Below are 17,977 nucleotides of genomic sequence, written 5' to 3' on the forward strand. Positions count from 1 at the left end.
CCAAGGATCCTCCATCTTCAGAGCAGGAATGGAATGGAGACTGAAACTTTTGGAAATGCGTTATAGAAAGCCAGATGTCAGAGTTCTTGCATACTGAGATGGGAGTACTCATTTCAACAGAGAAATCAGTTGTTTTTGATAGTTTCAGGTGGGCAGCCATGTTAGTCTGAAGCAGTAGAACAAATGTAGAGTCCCGTGGCACCTTTAAGTCCATCAAAGGTTTATTCAAGGTATGAGCTTTCGTATGAGCAAGGCACACTTTTTCAAATACACTGGAATGGAAGGTAGAGTTCAAACTTATAGACGGGCTGAACAGCAAATTTACATGCAACAAGATGAATAAGATGTTTTAAGGTATGCAAAGACATATCTTAGCTTGTTACTTAGTTTTCTCTAGTTTAGCTATTTAGGTATTTAGTTTTGCACACGAAAGCTCATCCCTTGAATAAACCTTTGTTGGTCTTAATGGTGCCACCGGACTCTAGATTTGTTCAAGTTGTTTTTTATATTAGTGCTATTTCGGAACACAGGTGTTTTATTATGCAATTTTACCAAGGTTTCGTGACTGTGAATACACTGAGCAAGAGAAGTAATCCTTTCCCCCTTTCCCTTGAGTGGGGTGTTTTCTTAAGCTATCATCTCTCCACTACAGCTCAGCTACGTACCCTGGGGGCAACACTCCTGGGTTATTTGCTGGTCACTGGAGTTCAGCCAAGCATTTAGGAAGACTGTAGGCAGTCCAAAGACAGTAATTTGAATGACTATGAGATCCCCCCATGTATCTAACTCATACCTTCTGGAAGTTTAACAAATTTAGAGTCCAGTGGCACCTCTAAGACCAACAAAGGTTTATTCAAGGGATGAGCTTTCCATTCCTTTCTCCCCCTCTCGTTGCTGCCGCCATGGCGCCTGCGAAGAAGCCTGCCACAAAGGGTGGCAAAAAGAAGTAGGTATTGAAATTCACTCTGGACTATACCCACCCAGTAGAAGATGGTATGATGGATGCAGCCAACTTCGAGCAGTGCCTCCAGGAGCGGATCAAAGTAAACGGGAAAGCTGGCGACCTGGGGGGTGGGGCTGGTGACCATCGAGAGAAGCAAAAGCAAGATCACCGTCCCCTCCGAGGTCCCTTTTTCCAAGAGGTACCTGAAGAAGAAGAACTTGCGCGACTGGCTGCATGTGGTCACCAACAGCAAGGAAAGCTATGAGCTGCGTTACTTCCAGATTAACCAGGATGAAGAGGAGGAGGGGGAGGAGGAGGAGGAAGATTAAATGCACAGGGATCTGGAGATAATTTTGTACATTTGGTTTTCCTCAGGTCTATTTTTGGACAGGAACGCACAGGAACGGAGTTCCGGCTGGCTCCCAAGTTGACCACACCCAGCAGGAACTCATTAGCATAATAGGCCACACCCAACATCAGAAACTCATTAGGATTGGCTACAATTAGGGGTGTGTGACCTAACATGGCAAAGGAGTTCCTGCTACAAAAAAAGGCCCTGGGTTTTGACAACAAACAAGGTAAACAAAATAACAAGCAAAAGGTGGGTGTGACTGGATAACCACACTTCTGGTAACATGGGGGTGCGGCCTAATGTGGTAATGAGCTGTGCTGTCAGGGGTGTGGCCTAATATGCTAATGAGTCCATGTTGTTGGGTGTGGCCTATTATGCTAATGAGTTCCTGCTGGGCTTTTTCTACAAAAAGAGCCCTGGCCTTAAATAAAATGTGAGATAATTTGGGGAAATTTTTTTTTAAAAGGTATGCACTTTCATGTGCACGCGCACTTTATCAAATACGTTAGAACGGCACACGCAACATGCACACGAAAGATCATACCTTGAATAAACCTTTGTTGGTCTTAAAGGTGCCACTGGACTCTAAATTTCTTGTTCTGCTTCAGACCAACATGGCTGACCAACTGGATCTTATCTTCTGGAAGTTTGTACTCCAAAAGTTGCCAAAATGGTATACTCGAAAGGAAGATATAAACCAGCGCCTCGAGGTTGACTCTTTTTACTGAATGGACTTGTTGGAAATGTTGTGCATTTTCCTCACCAGTACCTGCTGACCTGTGGGAAATAGTATTTGAATGCTATTACTCGGGACATGGCAGGAAAGGTCATGTTTCTTTCCCTCGTTTGTGTCCCCGTTCGCTGATGAGCAGGGAGTGAGGTCAAACGTTAATGATTTCAAAGGGTGCACAGGTGAGGGCGGCTGACCCTACCTCCCCATTAGTCCTTCACTCTGGGCACTTTCCTCTCCACCTGGGCTCCAAAATCAGACTAATGGGGGGGAAACAGTGCCTGAAGCAAGGAAGTGAAGGGAGGCGAGGTGAGGGAAGAGTTCACTTCTCCCGGGCCTCCATTTGGTGGTAAATTGACTCGGATACTCCAATTGGTACATGACAAATGAACAGACATGGCTGCCCTGTTCTATCTAGTTTGATCCTTAACCTGGTTTTACAAGAGATACTGACATCGGGTGTAACCCAGCTCCGCTTTGCTGATAAACCTGAGTTTGAAGAATGCCTGGTTCCTGCAGGATGGGCAGCAGGAACCTAGTGTTCGCAAGAGGCTCTCTGGGAATCAACCTTGTTCCTCCTCTTCCCAGGCTATGGTTGAGACTGTCAATAACCTCCTCCAGCCACAAGCTTTGAACGCTTGGAGGGACCTACCGGCCAGCGATCAGCTGCGCGCAGCAACCATGTTACTGGACACCGTGGAGGAGAGTGCCTTCGTGTTGGCCGACAACCTTCTCAAGACTGATATCGTGAGGGAGAGCACCGACAACATTCGTAAGTAGAGATTGCCTTGTTGGTGGTGTTTGCTCGGCTGTGGTGTTTAGAGTTGCTAACCTCCAAGCGATGGCTGGAGATCCCCCGCTGTTACAACTGATCTGTAGTCAACAGAGATCAGCTGGAGAAAATGGCAGCTTTGGAAGGTGGACGGAATGGAATTATACCCCATTGAAGTCCCTCCCCTTCCCAAACCCCGCCCTCCTCAGGCTCCGCCTCTAAAATCTCCAAGTACTTCCCAACGCAGAACTGGCAACCCGAGTTGGGTTGCTGCTTACTTAGCTGAGAACAACTAATTTAAAGCAGTTGTTTGGGGTTGCGAGAGTGACCTAGTTTTCACAGTTACCGCCTGGGGGGGTGGGAGAGAATTGTGTGGAACCTGCCAGCAGTGCAGGCCCCGTTCTGGAAGAAAAGTTGTCCATTTGGTTTTATTTCAGCTAATGTCCAGGGAGAATTGGAGGCTCTTGCTTAGGAGAGCTGGCCAAAGAATTTCAAGAAGCCACAGAAAAGCTTTGGTATTGCCAGCAAAATGCCTTTGCTGGGTTCTAGAGTAGCTGATATTGGTGGTGGTGGGGGAAACTCATCAGCAAGCATCTAGCTGGTTTAGCATTATCACCCACCTGTCAACAGTTTTCCCACAAAGAAAGAAATGCCAGGGAGAAGCACATAACATCTGCTTCTGCTGCTGTCGTCTTCGTTTTCGGCTGCAGTCCTGAGAACCCTTTCCTGGGAGTAAGCCCCATTGAATAAAATGGAACACTGCCCTGACCTAGATAGCCCAGGCAAGCCCGATCTCATCAGATCTCGGAAGCTAAGCAGGATCGACTCTGGCAAGTACTTGGATGGGAGACCTCCTTGGAATACCAGGGGCAGGAGGCAGGGGCAGGCTTTATTCAGCCACCTCTCTGAATATCCTCTGGGCCCCCAGTAGGGATCAGTTACCAGAGGTCGCCATGACTTCCAGGTGCGCACACGCACACACATGCACATATTGAACAAATACCCCCCCCCCAAAAAAAAGAAGAAAAAGAAAAAGAAAATGGGACCGTTTATGAGAAGATCTGCTTAGGATTGCTCCCTTAATTTCATCTAGATTCCAATTCTAATGTTTCTGCACAACAATTTTTTTTTAGTTTCTATGACCTGCTCAAACAGCTAGTAACATGGTGGATCTCAGGGTTTTTTTTCTTTTTCTCCCTTCTTCTATTGTTGGGCTTGCTATTTCCCCTTTCCCCTCTGAGGTCACAATTTAGTTACATTTACACTTCTTTAGAATTCTTTCCGGTGGTTCTCATCCTTTTTCAGGACTTTCAATCACTGGATAACGAGAAGATCCCTAAATATCTTTCTCTTGATCTGTCTTCTTAGCTGCTTCCTCTGTTGACGCTGCCATATTTACTTCAGTGCTTCCTGTCTCATTAAATTAGTTTGTTCCATTGTGTTCCCAATCACAAAGTCTTTTCCCCCCTCAACTTTGGCGTACTCCCGACTGTTCATTATCTCCGCGCCTTTTTACTTGTTCCACAGAACATCTCTGGCATAAGCTCAGGATTATTTTTATTTTTCAACTTCATGCTTTCTTCCTTCTTGTCTGCCTCAAGCTCAGCAATTTAACTTTTCTTCCCTTATTTGTAATTCTTTCCTAAAACCTCTTTCCTGTTTCAGCTTCACCTCTTCAGGCTCCTTCTCCTCCCTGTCATTCCTTTTCTCCCGAGCCTTTTGAGGAATTATTTTGGGATATTACATTTCTTCTCCATTCTCACTTTATGGTTCTAGATAGCTTTCTTCTGTGATTTCTTCTTCCATATAATCAAACATTTATTTTTCTCTACTCCCATTACCACGTCTGTTTCTTTCTTTCCTCCTGTCCTCTTGAGCAGATTCCCTCTTCTTTGTTTGAAACCTTTTGCTTCAACAATTTCCCCTTCTTTATTCTTTTTAACTGTCATTCTCTTCTCCTTCGTTTTAAATCCATTCCTGTTACCTCTTAAATGGAATCTATGCATCCATTGTGCTTATCTAATTGTTATCTACTCTTTCTTCCTCCTTTTCATTTGAAATTTCTGGAGGGCACAGCTCTTCCCTGATGTCTCTCTTTCTTTCCTACCAATTCCCTTTCCCCCGGGGTCATTTCGTAGAAAAAGAGATAGGGGGACTCATTAGCATAACTCATTAGCATATGCTACACCCCCTGACATCACCGGAAGTGTGTCCTCCCCACAGCCGGCGGCGACCTCCAGCGGGCACCAGCAGAGAGCTCCAGGCTCTGCCCTCCCGCCCCTCACCCGGGGGGATGGCGTCCCCCCCCGGCCCCCCCCCCAAATGACCCCTGCCTTTCCCCCTTTTTGTTCTTGATGAGATTTCTGGGAAATACAGGCAGGCTTTATCTGTCAGGCTATTGGGGATGTTCACTTAGGTCATTTAGGCCTTGTTTGTCTGGCTGTCCTCCCAAGCCTGTTTTTTTTTTAAATTTCATACTTATTTGTGTCTCTTTCGCTTTCTCGATCTGTTTGTTTTCCTTGGGCGTCTTCTAACTTCTTGGGTTTTAAAAAAAATTCCATCTGTGTGTGAGAGTGATAGCGACTTCTGGTGACTGACTGTGTGCCTCATGGCGACCTCTGGTGACTGACCCCTACTGGGGGCCTGGAGGATATTCAGAGAGGCGGTTGAATAAAGCCCGCCCCTGCCCTCCCGACTGCTAGTATTCCAAGGAGGTCTCCCATCCAAGTCCTTGCCAGAGTCGACCCTGCTTAGCTTCCAAGTTCTGACAAGATCGGGCTTGCCTGGGCTATCTGGGTCACGGCTGGGTGTCTGCTAACTTGACGGGATTGTCGATTCTTCCTCCAAGTCAGAACTTAATTTCATCAAGTGTATTAACAGGGCTATTTTGTGGCAGGAACGCACAGGAACGGAGTTCCGGCTGGCTCCCAAGTTGGCCACGCCCAGCAGGAACTCATTAGCATAATAGGCCACACCCAGCAGCAGAAATGCATTAGGATTGGCTACGTTAGGGGTGTGTGGCCTAACATGCAAAGGAGTTCCTGCAACAAAAAAAGATCCTGGGTTTTGACCAGAAACAAGGTCAACAGAATAAGAAGCAAAAGGTGGGCGTGGCTGGATGACCACACTTCTGGTAACATGGGTGTGTGGCCTAATATGCTGATGAGCTGTGCTGTCAGGGCTGTGTTCTAATATGCTCATGAGTTTCTGCTGTTGGGTGTGGCCTATTATGCTAATGCGTTCCTGCTGGGCTTTTTCTACAAAAAAAGCCCTGTGTATTAATGACTAGTTAAAAATTTCTGCCATCATGGTGCCCTTGGGAATATGGAGAGGTTGCATAAGACAAGAACCTCTGGTGGGTCGTAGTGATGCATGGTACTCTCTCCCCTCCCCACCCATCCAGTATGGGATCCCTTTTGGTGGAAGCAGAATAACCCGGTCTTGAGAGCAGTGGGCAGTTTTCCCTCCTAAACCCTCACAACCGTTAATTGCTTTGCCTTTCACTTTTATGGATGATACGCATTTGGGGGGCACCAACAGGGTAGGGACTGGATATGCCCCCAGGGAGACCGCCATTCCATTCTTACGCCTGCCTCTGTGTTCTTTTTCTTAGTCAAGCCAGGGTCTGATGAAACGTTGGGAACCAGCATGTCTGCCCATGTGGATACATGCTTGCAGCAGTCTTAAGACATTGGGGGGTTTTGCATTCTCATTTTCCTTGCTTGTGTGTTCCTGTTGCTTTTTTTGGGGGGGGGCGTCTGTCCCACATGTGATTTGCTCCCTCTAGTGGTCAATTCGATATTACACTGCTTTATGTCCAGCGTAAAAACCTGCAGTTCAAATCTTCTGGGAGATATGCCGGACATAGAGTGCTGTAATATCAAATCAACCACTAGAGGGAGCGAAACGCATGCGGAACAGGGAAAAACCCAAAGCGACAGGAACACACAAGCGAGGAAAAGTGGAATGCGGAAAAACCTACTCCCTGGTAAAGTAGCCTCACACTGAGCACGAGAGAAGGAAAATTGACCTGCCTAGTCATGGTACAGAACATAGCCTACAACATTCACCAGGACTCCTCAAGCCAGAGAAGAAATGGACTGGTGAGAGCAGGAGAACCTCTCTGCTCTGGGCCAAGCACAGCTCAGAGCCCTCCCTCGGGGAGGGGGTTTATTGGCTAGACTGTCAGAAAGGGATCGTAATTTTGACTTGCCTGAAATAACATTTTCTTACCAGAACAGAGTCTGCCCTTCTTCTGGGCCGACTTGCACTCCAGTCACTCTTTCTGCCCTTTCCATCTCGTCCTCGGGACAACAAAGGCAGCTGCTCTGTATGTGCCCATGTCCTTCACTCCCTCCTCTTTTGCCCGCTGGCATTTCTAGATGCCAGTCTTGTACAGAAGCTCAACAGGAGGCTCGCTGCTGATGGTGCCCGTTGGGCATTGGAACTCTTTTGTGGAGAATTCTTTCCCAGCGTGACTTTGAGCACCACAGAATACAAAAGCCAAACAAGTCCGTGTTCTCTAGAAATAATGACGTTTTGTGCATCCGGAATCCCATTCGGCAAACATAAAATTATGTTATTTACCTAGGAAATTGGACTATACTAGTAGTTTGCTTTGCTAAGGTCTGCGATTGGAAGGTTTTAGGCACTAAAATTGTCAGTAATAGCATGGCAATCTAGGCTAAGAATCAATTGTTGGCACTAGTCCACTCGCACACTATTAAGTTCTGTGAGGCTGCCCTGGAGCAAGATTTGGTTCCCCCGTTGCGAAAGGCTCCAGCGTTGCGCTTGTGAATCTTAAGACTGGCCAACAAGCCTCTCAGAAAGCATTTTGCGCTTTACTCAGAAACTCCTTGGGATACTGGCTAACAAAGTTCACTCGTGTAAAGTTTCTGGTGAGTAAGAATCCTCCATGGAGTCGTAGACCGTACGCCGTTGTCTCTGGCTCCATAATTTATGTACATCTGATAGGACTGTGAACCCCATTTCTCAAGGAAGCCGATTTCTAATGTAATGTAATTGCCTCTCTTTAGTTACACCTAATCCAAAAGATTTATTTCAATTTATACCTTCTCCTATCCCTAAGGCTTAGCATGATATACAGCGCTTCAGTAAACTTGATGAAAAATGTACACCCCCATTATACAGTGCCCACAATGAAGGATTAGCTCTCCTCTTTTCATCCCGTCACAGCTGTGCAGTGCCGGTGGGGGGAAAAACAAAACACCAGGCTCCGCTAGCCAAAATGCTCACTGGTCTCCGTTTTTGCTTGGGTCACTTACAGTAGCGTGCTCACTGGAGAATTTTGTTGACTTTGTGGAACATGAAAGAGGAGTTCTTCTTTGCAGCTTTGAATTAAATCTAAACCTTCTTCAGGAGGAAGTCATGAAAGGAGCCCAAAGCTCTGTTCATCTTTATGTGGTGTTTATGTTTGCAGTAGCTACAACAGTACCGCTGTTCTTGTTCCAGTAAGTTAGTCGTGACCAATGTTCCCTCTAAGCTGAGTTAGTGCGAGCTAGCTCACCGTTTTTTGGCCTCCGGCTCACACACTTTGGTCTCTGCTCAGGAAGGAGGGCTCCAGAGCAAAACTGAGGGAGCGTTGGTCGTGACTGTGCCCCCATTAAGCAGTGGGGCTTTTTCAGAAGTTACAGTCAACTAATTCCAGTGGCTTCAGTGGGATACTACTCAGAATGACACTGCATGACACTCTCTCTCTCTCTCTCTCTCTCTCTCTCTCTTTCTCTTTGTCTCTCTCTCTCTCTCTCTCTCTCTCTCTCTTTGTCTCTCTCTCTCTCTCTCTCTGAAGAACAAAATCTGAGTATGGTAGCATTGTTAAGCCCAACAAAATTTTCCAGGGTGTAAGTTTTCATGTATCAAAGCTTACTTTGCCAGATCTGATAAAGTAAGTGATGTCTCACAAAAGCTTTGGGAAATTTCATTGGTCGTTAAGGTGCTACCAGACTCAAATTTCATTCTTTGGCGGTGTGTTGAAGTCGAAAACGAAATCAAAAGATTCATCATAATATTGCTTCTGGACGGTTTTTCCTGTGGTTTTTGATCTGTTACGTCCTTTGTGTGTACATGCCGTTTTCTACCTCTTCTGTGCAAACAGAACTTGAAGTTGCACGGCTGAGCACAGACGGGAACCTGGAAGACCTGAAGTTTCCACAGAACACTGGGCACGGCAGCACCATCCAGCTCTCAGCGAACACGTTGAAGCAGAATGGCCGAAATGGTGAGTTTGGCACTTTGCAGGGGAATCACACCGCACGGTAGCATCAGAAGTATGAAACCACCACACTGGTAGTTCTTGCCTCACCAGCATTACTTCAGTTCCCAGGAAAGAGCCACAGCTAGTGTAGGAAGAAGCCACATCATCGTGTCCTGCATAGGGCAGAGACATGCTGCAGTGACTTCTAGGGCATTAAAGATAACATCGGGAGAGTAGCAAATTTGAATTCCTTGTGTCACTACCAGTGATGACATTAGTATGGTATAAGCTGGGGGGCTGTGAAGAATCATGGGAGGTTGGAACTATTGTGTTAAATATTTTTTTTATAAACCTATCATTTGCCTTGGAAGCACAGAAGCTTTTTCTCATTATCCCCAATTCTCCACGTTTCCCAGTTAAGGGGAAAATGCTGCTCAAACAAATTACAAAGATGATGTGACTCCAATGGTAACGAGAGCAATTTTACTTGCAAAAATAGAAGCACATCTTACATGACATATTCATGCAGGTACACTTAACTTATTGTGAACAATTAACTTCAAAAAGGATAACTCACTACACCTCCAAGCCCAGGTAAGAGGGTGAAGAAGAGAGGTTCTATATAAGATGAAACAGAAGGCAATCAACAGCCAAAGAGGAGGAAGAGGAGATTGGATTTATGCCCCGCCCTTCACTCAGCATCTCAGAGCAATTTACAAACCCCTTTCCCTTCCCCTCCCCACAACAGACACCCTGTGAGGCAGGTGGGGCTGAGAGAGCTCTTTCAAGAACTGTCCTTACAAGGACAGCTCTTGTTAGAACTATGGCTTGCCCAAGGTCATCCAGCAGCTGCAAGCGGAGGAGTGGGGAATCAAATCCGGTTCTCCCAGATTAGAGTCCGCGCACTTAACCACTACACCAAACTGGCTTGTGGCAGAACATCCCTGCTCCAGCCTGCAGGCCCCATTTCTGTCCTGACCTCCTTGGGGTTCCCAACTCCCTGGAGGTTCTTTTTCTTTCACTATAGGGTAGCTGCTACCACCACCTGCCCTTTTTCAAGGAATTGCCTGCTGGGAGGGACAGAACTCCCAGCTTCCCTTCCAAGTTCTGAGGACTTGCCTCTGTGTCTCCCACTACCTAGTGCCTGGCCACCACGGAGACAAATTAATGCCTTGGGTGCTTTTGGAGGAAGAGCCGCTTGCCAACTCCCTGGAGCCAGTGTTCCCTCTAAGCTGAGTTAGTGTGAGCTAGCTCACAGTTTTTTAGCCTGTGGCTCACACATTTTTGTCTTAGCTCAGGAAGGATGGCTCCAGAGCAGACTAATTTATGCAGTAGCCAAATCACCTGCTCACAACTTTAATGCCAGCAGCTCACAAAGTAGAATTTTTGCTCACAGGGCTACACAGCTTAGAGGGAACATTGCCTGGAGCCCCTTTTTAAAATAGTGTCTCTGAAACAGTGGAGGTCTATGTAGTACAGAGAATCACTCCCAGCATCAAAAGTTATAAAGTATTTATTAAAAAGAAAAACTTTACAAGCGCACTTTTAGCACAGCTTCAAATCTGAGCAAGGGATAGAAAAGATTTTGGTAGAAAAACACATATCCTCTGTCCCTCTCTCTATACTTGTCCTATCAGCTGTTAAAATAGGACAGGCTCTTTAGCTTAGGAACTTACAGATATCTACGGAGTTACCATTACCTTCAGGCTCACTTCAGATGTCGAGTCCAACCACATAGTTAATGGTTGCCTGCTTGCAAACCTCAGGTCAGAGTTCTCCTGAACGCTGCATCCCAAAGGAAAGAGAGATATTTCCTATTTCACTGAGATTTTATCATCACTGGTTCCCCTCCCACTTGACCCCTGTCAGCCCAGGTCGAAGAGGCATCTCCTCCATTCTGTTCCTGGAGATTATTCCTCAGCTGTTCTAGGCTAAAGCCCTCCAAACTCTGTTCCCTGCCTGGAGGGGGGGGGGCTTGACCATCCCTTTGTCTTTCCTTCTAGGCCCATTAGCATTTCTTAACAGGTGGGCCTGGAAAGCAATTGATGGACTTCCTGCTTGCCAGCCTCCCAGGAGAAAATGCATTTCTTCACAAGGCTCAACATCGAACTGATGAGAGGGTGGGGCCAATTGCCGACTGAGAGAATTCTCTTAACCCTTTTCCTCCCAGATCCTCTTGCTTACAGAGTTACAATATCCAACAGGAACTAGTCAGAAATCCTCACCATACCCCAAACTCTTGCCCTTCCAGATTCCACAAGCTAAGCATTCAGTGCCTTTGGAGTATATGAAGTTTTCTGCAAGACGATTTGTTTTTGCTTTTCCCTTCTTTCTTTAGTTAATTCTCAGTAATGTTTTTCTGAAGACCCTGAGTATAGAGAGACCCCACACACACCTTTTCTGTGGGTGGTTTGATTTGTGAATGGCATGGTGAGGGCTAGCCGCCTGACCTTATTAGATGTCATGATTTTAAAGTATTTTGGCCCCGGTCACACGGGCAGGAAACTGCAGAGGAGAAGCGTGGCTGTTTGCCCTGGGGCAAACTACTGCGCAGTTACGTGATCAGACCTCCTGTGGAGGTACCGTGGAGGTACCGTGGAGGTTCCATGGCAAGGGAGAGGTGCCGATCACAGGACAAGCCGGCGCACAACGAAGAAGCGCGCGCCGCGGCAAATTGTTGTTTATTTTTGTGTACATGACAAATGCGCATGCTCCGTTGGGTGCACATGCGCATCCACAGAGACTTGGACAAAAAAAAAAACACCTTATTTGCAAGGGGACATGGGCGGGCGCCGGATGCCTCCGGAAACGCGATCAGACGCCCGCCCTTGCCCCGCAGTTTCCGGAAACTAGTACCTCCAAGGTACTAGTTTTTTGCCACGCAGTTTCGGCTGGAAGCCTCAGTTGAGCCACGGGAGTGCTACGCTTCCCAGATGTGCTGGTGAGATCGCGCCCGGAAACTCCGGCTGTTTTCCGTCTCACTTGTGTGGCTTCTGTTACGTGTGACCGCAGCCTGAATATATTTTGCATACATTATCTCATTGCCATCTTTACAACAGCCTGGAAAAGTAGTTCAGCATCGTTTCCCCCTTTTTGCTGATAGGAGGGTAAAGCTTTATTGAGACAAAGATTGACTGGCCTTAGATCTCCCCCCCCCCCCCCCCCGCTTTATTGAGATCTTAACATTAACATTATATGGGATAACGCAATTTTGAGGATAAAACTGGAGGATAAAAAAAATCAGATTTGCTCTGCGCCCAGATGGCACAGCTCTAGCGTTGACAGACTTACATTAATTCCTTAAAGGAAGTGTTGAATGTTGTCGGAGAGAGAAGACAGTTAAGATTATTTCTTTTCGTTACACTCCCATTAAATATTTCTTCTCCCAAACTGCTCCAGTGGGAGAGGGTTTTTGAAAATGTATGCAAGTCCAGAACAGCATATGAAATACTGCATCAAACATAGCTGTGGAAGAATTTTCCAAAAAGATATCGTTATCATTGGGCCTCACAGTTACACTGTGGCATGCTGATTCAGTTATATTCAGTTCATGTCCCCTGTCTCCCGCCGCCCCAGAACACTATGAGATCAATATATGTCTATTATGGTATAAAAGGGGGGCGGGGGGGAAACTGACATCACCAAGTTCATATGAATCCTTAGATTTCAAAAAATAATAATAATCCCAAACTAGGGGAAAGTAAAGCATCAGCTGAGTTCTGGTATTATACCAATAATTTTCAATAAAGAATCATAGAAGATAATTTTGGAACCTGGAGCTTTGGGAGAGTTATAGGAAGATGGTGCTTTTCTTTAAAAATAATGAGAGGCTGAAATTCGTGGATCTATGGTAGACAGTAATAGACTCTCTTTATTCTAGTACTTTCAATTAAGACACTTCCTCTCAAAACTGAGAGGATACTTTGAGATAACAGAGTATTTTCTGCTGCATACGAATTTTATCCGGTGCTGAGAAATGAGCTTATGGGAATGAAAGGAGAGCTCCTTTCCTCTTTTCCAGGTGAAATCAGGGTGGCTTTTGTCCTGTACAACAACCTGGGCCCCTACCTGTCCACAGAGAACGCCAGCATGAAGCTGGGAATGGAAGCCATGTCTACCAATCACTCGGTCATTGTGAATTCTCCCATTATCACTGCGGCAATAAATAAAGAATTCAGCAATAAGGTTTATCTGGCTGATCCTGTCGTGTTCACAGTCAGGCACATCAAGGTAAGGTAATCACGTATTTCACCCTGGTTTGTTTTTCCTTTTTACCTTTAAAAAAACACATAAAACATTTTCTGTTTTTCGTGCCTGCATCACTTCTCTTAGTCAAGGTGCTATGGATCCCAGTTAATTCTGAATGAGTGCTTTTAGATTGTGTTTAGTAGATATCTTATGGGAAATGCCTTGTGTGTGCATGTGTAAGGGGTAACAATGTGCTCTCTCTTGTGTAGAATCCATCATTTGATTGTTAATATCAACATTACATAATCATCTTCCATGAAAATAGATTCAGGTGGGTAGCGTGTTGATCTGAAGCAGCAGAACAAAGTTTGCTTCCAGTGGCACCTTTAAGACCAACGAAGTTTAATTCAAGGTATAAGCTTTCGTGTGCATGTATCTGAAGAAGTGCTCATTCACATGAACGCTTATACCTTGAACAAAACTTTGTCTTAAAGGTACTACTGGACTCAAACATTGTTCTACGTAATGATCTGTTTGAAATGAAACTGAGTTATTTGATTTATAGTCATTCCCTCCCAAGGGCTTGGGGTAGGCAACTGTTTTAGTCTCTGTTTGTGTAATTTTTTTGTATCTTGGCTACTAGGAAGAGAGTAAATGCTGGTTTTGGTGGCCATGATTCAGATTACCAAGTTTGAGCACTTCTGTAACGAACATTGTACAGTAACGAATTTTCAGTTTCGCAATGCGAATAGCAAGTTCGTTCTGTAGGGCCTTGTTGGTTTTTGACCAAAACAAACCAGGAACAAAGAATTAAGGCTGCATTGTACTGAAGTGAGAAAGGTAGTGATCATTCTTAGATGTGCACAAGTAGAATTTGTAAGATCAACCTCTGTTGCTGGTGGCTGGGAGAACATAATGTGTGTTTTAATACTTAAGTGTTTCCATTACATGCATTTATTTCTTCCCTATAGCAGTCAGAGGAAAATTTCAACCCTAACTGTTCATTCTGGAGCTATTCTAAACGCACAATGACAGGGTATTGGTCAACGCAAGGATGTCGACTCCTGACAACCAACAAGACACACACCACGTGCTCCTGTAACCACTTAACCAACTTTGCCGTCCTGATGGCCCATGTGGAAGTGAAGGTAGGGATGGCTGATGCCGGGGAAAGGATGGGTTCATCTCCCAGCAGCTAGGTTGCTTATTGAGATGAATATCTCTCAAGTTATTAAGCAAAGGTGATTCCAAGTCAAAGACAACTGCACCAGTTCTCAGGATGATTCTTGATGGAACGCATACCTGGAAATCCTGTTCTCTCTCCAAGAATAGGCTTCCCAACCCTGCCTTGGCAAACGCAGGGAGATTTTGGTGGTGCCTGAGGATGTTACACTTTGGGGAGGATGTGATGCCACCTCTGGGTCACCTTCACTGTGGTCTTTACCATGGAGAATAGGGGAAATTCCTAGCGGCACTATGTGGAGGCTATTTTTTTTTTCTCCCACTGCTCAGTTCAAGGGCAGGAAATCTGGGATGGAGATGGGTAAACCCTTGCCTTGGATGAGTTAATGAGAACCCTATCCAAGAGTGACACTTTGAAGCCTGAGTCCCATGTGCTAACAGAAGTGGCAGGGATCTTGCCTTAGAATCATAGAGTTGGAAGGGACCTCTAGGGTCATCTAGCCCAACACAATGCAGGAAATTCACAAATACTCCCCCTCCCCCCCCCCCCCGACACCTCCACGCCCAGAAGATGACAAAAAACCTCCAGCATCTCCAGCCAAACTGACTTGGAGAAAAAATTGCTTTCTGACCCCTTGCGGCCTTTTGTTACTTTTTGCCAACTTCATTGCTTTTCAAGATTGGTTCTCGTACACTGGTATACAAGCCTGTTTGTGATGTTGTGATACGCCATTAAGGGTTATTGTTGTTACCCTGGTGTATTTCTGTACCGTTCCTGTTGACACAAATGAAGGAGGCTTCTGTCTGCAACTTCAAAAGGAGTCAGTGGGAGAGAAGAATTGGAGCTTCCCCCATTCTCTGCCTTTACCCCCCCCCCTCATTCCAGCATCCTGAGCACTGGTATCACAGCTTAGATTTGATACTGGAAGTACCTGAAGTGATAAAGCATGGGGTGAGAAAGGGGCCAAGTAGCTCCCCACACACACACATCCCTTCAGGTGTGCTGCAGAAAGTACCCCCTCACCACCACCACCACCACCATACTTTATGCATGGACGGGGTAGACGCAGGCCTTCCTCATCACATCCAGTTTGATCCAAAGCTGTTGTAATTTCTCGAAAAGTGGCTTCTAAATTTCAGATTCAATGGTGTGATCCTATGAATTTAGCGTTTCTTTTGTTGCTGCCATGCAGCTCCCGATGTCTTTCCCTTGGTTCTGATTGTCCTCCAAAGCATTCGTTCTGGATGCAGCATCCAACATGTCGGTGCTCCACTTCCTCAAGTGTTCGGAAATCAGAAGGAGTTCAGAAGCTCTTTCCTTTCCTTTTGTACCCTTAGAAGCTCATTGCTTCACGAATCTTGAGCAGCAGGAAACACTTATTATTTCTTAGACGCAAGGGCTAAAAGGACTGAGACAAATTTTGCAACTGCTGGAGTGATCTTGGGATAGTTATCACTGAGCAAAAGAGCCAGGGTTTCCAGAGTATAGGGGGACGATTGGTTGAATAAAGGCTCAATGTAGTAATCCCCAGGGCTATTTTTGGGCAGGAACGCACAGGAACGGAGTTCCGGCTGGTTTCCAAGTTGGCCACGCCCAACAGCAGAAACTCATTAGCATAGTAGGCCACACCCAACAGCAGAAACTCATTAGGATTGGCTACATCAGGGGTGTGTGGCCTAACATGCAAAGGAGTTCCTGCTACAAAAAAAGCCCTGGGTTTTGACAACAAACAGGATAAACAGAATAAGAAACAAAAGGTGGGTGTGGCTGGATGAGCACACTTCTGGTAACATGGGGGTGCGGCCTAATATGCCAATGAGCTGTGCTGTCAGGGGTGTTGCCTAATATGCTAATGAGTTTCTGCTGTTGGGTGTGGCCTATCATGCTAATGAGTTCCTGCTGGGCTTTTTCTACAAAAAAAGCCCTGGTAATCCGTCATAATCTCAAACAACACTCTTCTATATTTCTCCTGGCATGGATTAACGAGATACTTCTGACATGCCCAGAACAGGTAGAATTATCCTCCCCTAATACACACACACACTGTTCCTGCAGCCACCAATCTGACTCTTGAGATGTCCCATGTCTGGATTTAGGAAGATCCTCTGTGGGCTGCCCCTGTAACTTGTAATTGGGGAGTAGACCTAAACCTTCCATTATCCCCCTTATCTGTTCAGATGGTGTCTTTTTATGCCTTGAAAGTGGATGTCCTTCCTCTGCAAATATGGATGTCCATTTTTAATGCAGAACTGTACATTCCTGAGGGATGACTCAACCCAGACAGCCAAGAATTGCAGCAGAGACTTGCAGCTGTTCTCAGCGACGGCTTAATTATATTTCCCTTTGCAGTTATCCGAGACCAGCTGTAACGCTAATGACGGCTTGAACAACAGGATACTCTGTTACGTGGTGTTTTTTCCCCCCTCTCTTGGAAATTTCTTTCTTTTTTAAATGCAAAGCGTCCATAGGGAGGCTGCAATACTGAGAGCAGCATGGACAGAAGGATGGTCCTGGTTTTTGTCCGCTTACCCCAAGCTGCTTTCTCACCTGCATGGTTGAAGATAGGTGGTCCCCCCCCCCTTGTGAGAAGGTAGCCGAGGAGAGATTTTAAATGCACAAAAGGCAAAAAAGGTACATAGAAGAAGAGGAAGAGATTGGATTTATACCCCGGCTTTCACTCGGAGTCTCAGAGCGGTTTACAAGCTCCTTCCCCTTCCCCTCCCCACAACAGACACCCTGTGAGGGAGGTGGGGCTGAGAGAGCTCTGAGAGAACTGCCCTTGAGGGAACAGCTCTGAGAGAACTTGTGACTGACCCAAGTTCAGCCAGCTTGGCTGCATGTGGAGGAGTGGGGAATCAAACCCGGTTCTCCCAGATTAGAGTCCACCACTCTTAACCACTACACCAAACTGGCTCTCACATACACTCACACAGACCGTTCTTGATCTGCGGTGAGGCACTAAAAAACCCCCTGGGCATTACTTGTCGTTTGAGGCTTTGATTTCATTTCCAAATCTTTTAAGTTTGGGGGAGAGGTTGCTACCTGAAACCAGTCCAGTTTTCATCATATATACAGTATTTAGTCAAATGTAACAGTAGGTTTATTCACAGGTATGCCGTCAGAGAAAAGGAAACAAAACAAAAAGACAGGGTCATCTTACATTTCCATATAAGTTACAGTTATGTCCAATAATAATTTTTAAAAATTGCATACATTTTAAAGGGGAGGTCATCTTACATTCTGTGCCATCTTCCTTGCAAGTAAATATGATAAATATTGGCTTCATAACCATAGGATGAGTAGAGAAAGGTTTTTTTTCCAAATTCTGACTGCACCAAAAACAAAGTCAGAAATTTATTTTATTTATCGATTTGTCTTTCCCCCCCGCCAAAGGCGGGCTCAGGGCGGCTCCCATAAAACTAATAAAACAATATACTTCTTATAAAATTACAGATACATCAATTAAAAGCATTAAGATGATGGCGATACAAAATAGTAAAGTGCAATTAATATCGTTGGCGATACAAAACAGTAAAGTGCAATTAATATCGTTGGCGATACAAAACAGTAAAGTGCAATTAATATCGTTGGCGAT

General features: G+C 45.5%; 1 protein-coding gene and 1 pseudogene across 2 annotated transcripts in view; both read left to right on the forward strand.

Annotated features, from left to right (window-relative positions):
• ADGRL3 (adhesion G protein-coupled receptor L3) overlaps nt 1-17,977 on the forward strand; it is a 643,333-nt gene that overhangs the window by 443,228 nt on the left and 182,128 nt on the right. Inside the window, exons 11-14 of one of the 2 annotated variants that reach the window (XM_015412493.1) lie at nt 2,614-2,797; nt 8,913-9,035; nt 13,033-13,241; nt 14,171-14,347. In XM_015412493.1, coding sequence (XP_015267979.1) covers nt 2,614-2,797; nt 8,913-9,035; nt 13,033-13,241; nt 14,171-14,347 — 693 coding nt within the window. The remainder of the gene's footprint in view (nt 1-2,613; nt 2,798-8,912; nt 9,036-13,032; nt 13,242-14,170; nt 14,348-17,977) is intronic. The other variant, XM_015412494.1, reaches the window with a different exon arrangement.
• Nucleotides 903-1,272, forward strand: LOC107111517 (annotated as a pseudogene).

The sequence above is a fragment of the Gekko japonicus genome, unplaced genomic scaffold (assembly GCF_001447785.1).
Source record: "Gekko japonicus isolate JY-2015 unplaced genomic scaffold, Gekko_japonicus_V1.1 scaffold74, whole genome shotgun sequence".
In the NCBI taxonomy this organism is placed as follows: Eukaryota; Metazoa; Chordata; class Lepidosauria; order Squamata; family Gekkonidae; genus Gekko; species Gekko japonicus.